This window comes from Leuciscus leuciscus (assembly GCF_965113295.1).
Source record: "Leuciscus leuciscus genome assembly, chromosome: 22".
NCBI lineage: Eukaryota > Metazoa > Chordata > Actinopteri > Cypriniformes > Leuciscidae > Leuciscus > Leuciscus leuciscus.
Genome location: NC_138746.1, coordinates 5190012 through 5200011, shown reverse-complemented (window position 1 = coordinate 5200011; position 10000 = coordinate 5190012). Strand labels below are relative to the sequence as shown.

The 10000-nt window shown below is 35.5% G+C and overlaps 1 protein-coding gene and 1 long non-coding RNA gene across 3 annotated transcripts in view; one reads left to right on the top strand and one right to left on the bottom strand.

Annotated features, from left to right (window-relative positions):
* The window catches only part of LOC309486259, a 323243-nt gene that overhangs the window by 70599 nt on the left and 242644 nt on the right, over positions 1–10000 (top strand). The window lies entirely within an intron of this gene.
* Positions 1–10000, bottom strand: part of mdga1 (MAM domain containing glycosylphosphatidylinositol anchor 1) — a 204117-nt gene that overhangs the window by 126966 nt on the left and 67151 nt on the right. For both annotated transcript variants that reach the window (XM_082153308.1, XM_082153307.1), the window contains exon 4: positions 4952–5126. In XM_082153308.1, the coding sequence (XP_082009434.1) occupies positions 4952–5126 (175 nt within the window). The remainder of the gene's footprint in view (positions 1–4951; positions 5127–10000) is intronic.

Sequence of the window (10000 nt, the reverse complement as noted above, 5' to 3'; positions counted from 1 at the left end):
AAGATCATGTTCCATGAAGATATTTAGTAAATCAACAACTTTAAAGGTGATTTTCTCAATGGTTTGATTTTTTTGCACCCTCAGATTCCAGATTCCAGATTTTCAAATAGTTGTATCTCTGCCAAATATATCCTAACAACACATACATCAATTAAAAGCTTATTTATTCAGCTTTCAGATGATGTATACATCTCAATTTCATAAAATTGCCCCATGTGACTGGTTTTGTGGTCCAGGGTCACATGATGATTTGCTGCTCAAGAAATATGTCTTAGAATTATCAAATTTGAAAACAGTTGTGCTGCTTAATATTTTTGTGGAAACCTTGACACTTGATGAATATAAAGTTCAAAGAACATTTAAAATACAATTGTTTGTAACGTTGTAAATGTCTTTACTGTCAATTTGATCAATTTTATGAGTGCTTGTTGAATAAAAGTATACATTTCTTTATTGATCCCAAACTTTTAAATGAGTGTAAATGAAATTGCTTAGATTTTACAAGATACAAATGTCAAAAGTCAGAAATCCCAATATAAGCTCAAACATTTCTCATCAAATCCTTTCATGTCCATATTTTCCACATTCATTGTATAGCTCTATTCTTTAGAATCATCTAGGACAAAGTCGATACTTAAATTAAACCTGGACTGAGAACAGTTATGAAAGAGCAACATCTGAGCAATAAAAGTCTCCTCTTGGAAGAAACACATGCAGGAACTTTTACAGTATTAAAACTTCCACAAACATGCAACAAAATACGTCTTCAGGCCATGTCAAGAGCTCATAATCTCAGCCAACATTAGCACTAAGACTTCAGAGAGTGTCACTCATGAAAACTGAAGAGGAGTAAATGATCAAGTGATTCTGTGTACTCTACTATTCAAGACTGCACAGCGTAGCCTAAAATGTCATCAAAAATGCAATTATATACTTGTATCTATCTACAAATAATCTATTTATTACAGGTGCATTTCATATTCTAACAAATAAAAGTGTGAAATATCACACCGTTTATTCAATTCAAGTGATCCACTTTAAATGACATGAATATGCACATAGGATTCAGTGATTTATGCCCACATACCTGATTAAATCCATCTAGACTAAATGCAGTATAAATACTGAAAATATATACAAGAAATGTCATTAAAAAGAAATGTGTGCAGTGAATAAATCTGTGGTGTAAAGTTCACCCAACCAGTCACTCCACGCATGCTGTTGTGTTTCTTACCTGGAGCCGGAGTGTGTGATCTGAACTGTACCGAATGAATGAAAGGGTGAGAACCGGGTCTCTGAACCAAGTCCATCCTTACAGTAGAGGCACGCTGACCCCAGAACACAGTTACCCACTGTCTCACTGGCCAAAGTGCCACGGTCAAAGACTGACCTGTCCCACGCTGAGTGTGTGTGAGAGGTGTTTGATGGCCTCGGATCATCAGTGTCTATATTAGATGCTCTCGGGATTATTGACCAGTTTCCCAACAACTCTCTACATTGCAAAAATCATTTTCTTTATCCGAATTGTTGTTGTTTGTCAGTAAGATAACATAATTTATTTGAGGAGCAAAATTAACCTTCTAAAAGATATTAAGGTTGTCACATATTTATTTAATTAAGTTTATTAAATACTACTAACACTACTAATAATAATACATATAAGTATATCTTTTAAATTGAAAAATGCTGAAATGCAGTGATTTTTGTTTTCTTGTGCAAATTATTTTAGTATCTCTGAATAGGATATATTTGCTTAATATATTAAGAAAGTGCATTTTCTGCAAGTAAAAAGAATACATATTTTTAAATATTACATAGTTTTAAAAATGATAAAAACATTTATTGCAAAATAATAAAAAGTATAATAAAATAAAGATAATAATATAAAAATATATTAATGATAATAATAATAATAATTGTATAAATAAATACTTAAAAGAAGAAAAAATAAAAGATTTATTTTTTATTTTTTATTTTTTTATGTGAATAACAGGGGAAATATAAATGTCTTAATATATTATGCCTAATATAGTATTATATATTTTGCATAATATATTAAGTTAAATATATCCTGTTCAAAGATGTTTACATATTTTTTCACTGGAAAACAAGACTAAAAAATACAAATTCAGAAAATATGTGTTAAGCATCATGTTTTATGGCATATCAGGTAAAGCATGTTACTTTTAAATATATGCCTCAATCCCACTTCGTCCAGTTGTCTTTAAATGCAAAACCCTAAAGCAGCCTATAATTATACCTAATTATTTGAATAATTTTTGAGACAGACCGCTGACTAGCTCATTTTTTTATATATATATTTGGTTTTGTGCAGCGCTGCTCTCGACCTCTCACTTCCTCCTGTATCTCTCTCTCTCTCTCTGATGATAACTAAGGCTGTCCGCCCCTGTAGCATACGCCTGGCCGAGGTTAAATAGATGAAATATGCTGACATAAAATCAGGAAAACAGCTTTAACACAGCACACACAGAATGAATGTGAGTAAAGTCCCTTTAACAGAACACATCAAAACGCCTCTGGATGCAACCATAACCAAAAGAGACCTCAGCGAAAACGGAGGTGAACGGAAAATGAGAGAGAAAGATTTGTCATCACTTTTCCAACTAAACAACTCTTAAAAGTCTGCTTGTGTCAAGATGGCCATGTGTGAACACTGGCAGTGTGCTGCAAAAGTATAGCACGGATCTTTTATCAGCCGAACAAAAGAATCGGGCCGTTCTGAGGGTCTTATTGTCATGCCTTTCCCAACCTCTCAATCCCGCTTCCGCAATTCTTCTATCTTTATCTCTCACACCTTCTGTACCTCTCACCTTTCCATCTCACAGCTCACACTTGCTCTCTTCCTTCTCTTTTCTCTCAGTAATGGGGTTTGGTGCTGTAGAAACACGTTTTGTGTGTGTGTGTGTGTGTGTGTGTGTGTGTGTGTGTGTGTGTGTGTGTGTGTGTGTGTGTGTGTGTGTGTGTGTGTGTGTGTGTGTGTGTGTGTGTGTGTGTGTGGTCCGTGCTGAGTCTAATTGCCGGTGTCGTGGTGCTAAAGTCATCCGGGGAGCCACATAGAGCCGGCAGGGTAAAATTGAACAAGCATCACCCGTCAGGAGAGCTTCCACTCAGAGCTGCTGTCAGCCTGCCCTGTTTACCTGCTACACAATTATCATCCAGCCCCAGGGAACCCTCTGGAACAACACATCTATCCTCTGGGGGAAGCGGGATGGTCCAACATCGCACAGGGAGATCGGTCACCGATTCTTGCTGTGTGTTAACGGTTGGAAGTAAATTAAACATACCAAAGTGTGTGAGAGGTTACGAGCATGTTGCAACGGAGACGTGCAAAGCCATGAGGGAAGGTAGTTATGAAAGAATAAGGGCCGGTACACACTGAATGTTTTTTTGAATTCCACTGCACAGTTTGCTAATATTTTGTTGCATTTTTGACTTTTGAAAGCGGTTCAGCTATTTTCTGTTGTCCATTATTTCTGGAGCATACTTCATAAAAGTGCATCTCGAGACCCCTTGCAATCTATTTTTGTTTACTTTTGATATATAATATATTTGTTTAATGTTTTAAGCTAAACAGCATAATATATTTACCCTTTTCAGAGAATATTCCATGAAGTAATTTTACTTAAAGAAAATAATTAAAAACAATATAAAAAGGTATTAATAAATATTTTTAAAACATTTAACTATATAAAATGTATTAACTTTTGTATGGTTTATATATATATATATATATATATATATATATATATATATATATATATATATATATACTGTATATATTAGGGGTGTAACAATAAACTCATGTCACAATTCAGTACAAATCGCGATACTGAACACACGATACAATATTATATACACTATATTCACAATATTTTAATCAAATTTTTTTATTATTACTTTATTATTATTAAAATTATTATTATTATTTTATTATTATCAGAACCCATAAATATTCCCCCATTGAATTATTATACATTATATTCAACATTATCTATAGTAGTTTAATGTAGTAATGTCACTGAAACTCCGTAAACGTACATTTTTCCTCACGCAAATATCTTCATTAGTGTTTGGAAGCTGCACAAAATTCTTATAGGTTTGAAACAACATTGGGGTGAGTACATGATGACAGAATTTACACTTTTGGGTGAATTATACCTTATAAATACAGCTACCTCAGCCTTGGATAAAACTAACTCTATATCACGAATCATATCGTTTACATTAACGATACATATCGCCGGAATTTTAACGACGTATTGTTACACCACTAACATATATATGTATAATATATATAACCATATTAAAAAGTTAATATTTTTATTTTAAATTAAAAAGTATAAATATGTTTAACAAAATAAATAATAAATTAAATAAAACATGTGCTGAGTGAAAAGGCCTTTGGGTTGTTTGTGTTGAATGTGAGGTTGACCTGAGAGAGTGAGGAGTGTTTTGTATGTGGTTTTGGTGGGGTCTGGCCGTAGCCGCTGACCTGGCCCTTGGCTCAATGGGACAGTGGGTCAATGGTTCTGTGCAGCACTGCAGGGATTCCCTTACACACAAAAAGAGTGTGACCCTGCCTGAACTATGGCTTCAACTCTCACTCGAGATCCTTCCAATTCATTCACCCGAACTCTCCAGGCGCATCTGTCCATTACAACCCATATGTCCATCACTCACAGCTTATTAAATCTCCCTAAAAGCTGGTGGGTGCAATGATTTGTTTCTTCTATTGTCTTGGCAGCTCAACTGAGCATTGCTTCCCCTCCTGTTTTCCATAACCACCCACACTGATATCCAGCCCAAGTCCTCTCTTAACCAGCTCTAGGACAGAGATGGAGCACTGGAGAGTTCACACTGAATCGCCTCCTGCAGGAAATCCGGGAGGGATCAGGCCGGGAAGAGGAGGGATCGTGGCCCTATCACTTACACTGCACATCTACGCGAATGGACTTGATGGCAGCCACCCCCACCCCGTTCTCAGCTTTGCAGTAGTAGCGGCCGCCCTGCACTCTCTGGATGTTGGGGATCCGTAGAGTCTCATTGAAGATGGACGTCTCCTGGAACTTGTCAGAAGCGCTGCCTGCTGTCTTGGTCCACCGTACCTGCAGGGGGCGACATTCAGAGACTCGTGAGCTAACGTGCAACACAACTGCATTTCAGTGCATATTTTATGTCATGCACACACACACACACACTCACACACACACACACACAATTGTATATGTGGTTTACAGGGACTCTCCATACACTCTCCTGGAAGTGTCCTCATAACCATGTTTACGTTATATATTACCCATGTCACTATGCACATACCATATATACAAGAACACACACACACTCGCACATAAACACATAAACTGTCCCATAAACACACTCCTAAACCTTGTGGAAAGCTTTCCCAGAAGAGGTGAAGCTGTTATAGCTGCAAAGGGTGCAGCCAACTCTATATTAAACCCTATGGATGGATTAAGAATGGGATGTCAATAAGGTTCATGTGTATGTAAAGGCAGACGCCCCAAAACTTTTGGCAAAATAGTGCATGTGGTTTACAGGGACTCTCCATAGACTCTCCCGGAAGACACAAACACACACACCACACACAACACAATAATATGCATATATATATATATATATATATATATATATATATATATATATATATATATATATATATATATGCAAAACAGCAAAACAAAGACCAAATACTAAGTAATTATATTATATATATATATATATATATATATATATATATATATATTACTTAGTATTTGGTCACTGTTTTGCTTTAATTTGCTTACATGTGATTGTCAAGAAAAAGTGCAGAATCTGATTCATAATTTAAAATAAATAAATAAATATCTAGAAAAACTGAAGCTTTGTTTAGTTACATTTTTAAATGGAAAAAAAGCTGCAGATTGTCAATGAGGTCTCAGACTACTCACTACTTTATTTGTATATATTAAAATCAATGAAAAGATATGTCTTAATAAAATGATTAGGAAATATAAAAGTATAATATTACTGTAATTAAAAAAAGCGAACAAAGTTATTAGCTAATGTACAGGAAAAACAGCTTAAAAAATATGTCTAGAAAGGCCGGTCACGTTGACGAGCAAGAAGTACAGTGGGACTCCATAAGTTTGACCCTAGTGTAAGTACAGCGGTCAGACTCTGACGGTAATCACACTCTCATCCATCTCAATCATTCTTTGATGCCTTCACACAATCTTTGCATTGAGTGTGTAAGGGCAAGTGAAAATCACGAACTAAAGCCGGAGTAATCTCCTCCACCTCTCCACCTCTGGACATCAGTAAGCTGCTTCTATTAAAGCGGGGTCACCTCTGAACACATGGGCGAGCAGGCCATTGTAGTTGGCAGCGCTGGGGGCGGAGGCAAGGTTAGGACGTACGTGCAAAGGATTATGGGATTACATAGACCTGTGTAAACGACAAGCTTTGTGTTTATTTAGGTTTATTTGCCTGTGGATTTGGGACACAGCTGCTGTTCATTTATCAGGTGTAGCGGGTGAGAAATTAACACAGAGAAAGAGAGAGAGAGCGCTCCTGGGTGTAACCTATCCTCTTGGTGGCAAAGAACAGAAAAGCTGGTCGAAAGCTGTTTGATGAGGCAAATTCACTGAGAAGTTGTGCCACTTTCATGTGTGGACTCTTTGCTGAATCCTCCTCAACCTAGAACTCCAAACAAACCCAAAGTGAGGAACTGCACCATACAAACTGAACTGCGCCATAATCTGGATGCTAAAACCTCAAAACTGTTCAACTATTTCATATAGTATTTTGAAAGTATTATTTTATTAAATTACTATATTAAAATATTTGAAGATATATCAACACTCCACAATAACATAAATCCACAATCTGTTAACATAAAATTAAAATTAATTTATAAATCATTCTAAATTGTCACCAAAAACTTACTGTAAAGTGCTACTATGTTTTCAAATGTTGTAATTGTGTTTTTTTAACATGCATATGTACGTATGTATGTAGGTATACGTATACACATGATCCTTCAGAAATCATTCTAATATGCTGATTTTATGCTCAGTTATTATCAATGTTGGAAACAGTTGCGCTGCTTAGTATTTTTCTGATACTTTTTTCTGGATTCAATTGATGAATAAAGAGTTTAAAAGAACAGCATTTATTCAAAATAGAAATCTTTTCTAACAATATAAATCTTTACTATCAGTTTTTATCAATTTAACACATCCTTGTTGAAATAAAGTATTAATTTCTTTCTTTTTTAAAGATGACTGACCCCAAACTTTTGAACGGTAGTGTATATTGTTATAAAAGATTTTTTTATTTTAAATAAATGCTGTTCTTTTAAAACTTTTATTCATCAAAGAATTCTGAAAAAAGAATATTAAGCAGCAAAACTGTTTCCAACATTGATAATAAATCATCATATTAGAATGATTTCTGAAGGATCATGTGACACTGAAGCCTGGAGTAATGATGCTGAAAATTCAGCTTTGCGTCACAGAAATAAATTATATTTTAAAGTATATTAAAATAGAAAACCATTATTTTAAATTGTAATAACATTTCACAATATTGCTGTTTTTGTCTGTATTATTGATCAAATAAATGCAGGCTTGATAAGCATAAGAAACTTCTCTTTACATTTTTATTTTTTTATTTTTTTATATATACATATTTATACATACTATCCATCCATTCACCAAACTCTGTAGGGTCTATATGAAGTAATGAACTAACAAAGGTAAAAAGATGATTAAAAATAGAAAAATACTTTCAAATAAGTTTCAGGATATCCATTATTGCATATACATTTATATACAGTATTTTTTTAATCTTCTATAATGAGAAAAGTCGCTATCAGGCAACAACTCACTCAAGTAAAGGGCAGTAGTGAGCTGAACCTCTGATCTGTGCTGAGGCCAGTCTCCGGATCCACCACTGATTGTGAAATGTCAACAAAAAGAAACTTATGTTTGTGTTCTCAGAAGCCCAAAACTCCAGCATCATTGTGTTGATTCATCGTGGCTCTCAAAGGGCCGCCGCTGGCAGATGTAAGACAGATGGCGCTGGATAGGCTATCATTACAGAGGCCTCAGACGCCTCACTTACACAGCAATGCAAAGTCACAGTGTCACAGAAACTTTCCAAGTCTCCGTGATATGAAGAGAACAGGGCTGATGGCAACAGACACTGAAATGCTGCCGCTACAGGAAACGCAACATGGGACGAAGAAATTGGTCATGAAACAGATGAACCAGTGAAAGAGACAACGCTGCCACACATCACAGTGTTTTACTGCTCCACAGATCCCAACAGAGCCAGCAAACCCTGCCTGTCTCCCTCTTTCACACACTCGTTTCTGTCTGCTCTTGGGAATGAACTCCCATGAGTCTCTGTTTGCTGTACAGTAGCGTCTCCATCTCTCTCTGCTGAAAAATCAGGCTCGGTTGACGCCGTACACACATGGGTTCTGGATCTGAAATGAAAGCTTTAGCATAAGTTCTGCTGGGAAGACTCAATTATTACGTCACTTATTGCTTCACTTCTATCCAATCATATTATTATGCTTATTGTATAAAAGCACGGTTCTTACACATGTTTGAGTTCGCAGATACTGAAGCGACGATTACCCCCATCCTCCCCACCACCACCAGGATGGTCCCGTCCATACCTCCCAGGAGGGGGGTCGGCTGCGCCCCTGCCTTCATCTTTAGGCAGGAATTGCAGATCCGATACTCTCGGACTATGCACTACGGACGGGGCCTACGCCAAATGACTTTGTAGATTATCAGCTTGCTGAGCTGTCAATAAATGTATGGTTTATTGAAATAACTCTCCCGAGTCTTTCTGGTAGAACTTTCCATTTTGCTAGTAATGATTTTGGTTCTGTTTGTTCAGGCCAAGGGCAGGATTATTATCGCTAATTTAAACTTTATATTTCAAAAAATATATATTTTCTTTACAGTAAACTTATTTTATTTCAGCTAGTTGCCAAGTTAACATTTCTCATTTTCATTTAGTTTAACTTGAAGAACTAAAACAACTATAAAAAAAACGAATAAATAAAAATCTATAAAACTCATATTAAACACTAGACATATTTAAAAAACTAAAACTAAAACAAATGACAAAAACACAGTAACACAACTACTAAACTTAAACAAAAATTTAACTTAATAAATAAATAAAAATAAATTAAATAAATAAAAATTCTACATAAAAAAATTGGTTACACTTTATTTTAAGGTGTCATTGTTGCAGTGTAATTATATATTTAAGTACTGAGTAATATTTAGCAACTACATGTACTTAGGAGGATTAGGATTTGGTTGAGGGTTAGTTGCATGTAATTATGCATGCTTTACTGTTATTACTATGGTAAGTACATGTGACATATGTAACAAGGACACTGTAAAATAAAGTGTTACCAAAAACTATAATGGCATATATAAGTGATGATAGAGATGATGGCTAGTTATGTTCAGTTAACTATGTCGTAACTACATCGCCATTAAACCGCCATGTATTTTTCATGAATAAAATATTTGCAATCAACATTTAAATTGCAAATATTTCATTATAGTAGATGTTTAGCAGCAGTACTAATCCATAATGAAGCTGCAAGAGGCAGCGAAACGAGAAATTTAGCATTAGTTACGGCATTACGCAAAGGTCAAAAATAAATGAGGAGAAAAAAGTTCAGCAATTAGGATTAGATGTCTCATTGTATGCCAAAAACAAACATCATTCGTTGTGCGAGGTAAAATAGTTTATTGCCGGACTGAAATTATAAAGTACGCTTGAGCAACACACATTCACCTGAAGTCCTCAGGGAAAGCTAGTCGCGTCCGGAGAGAGCTTTTATCATTCCACTCCCATTTCTCTCTCTCTCTCTGCTTCAGGTTTTCTCTTCCCGCCTATCCCATAACTGCCTCTATAAATTAAGTTCTTTGCGAGTGACACCAAT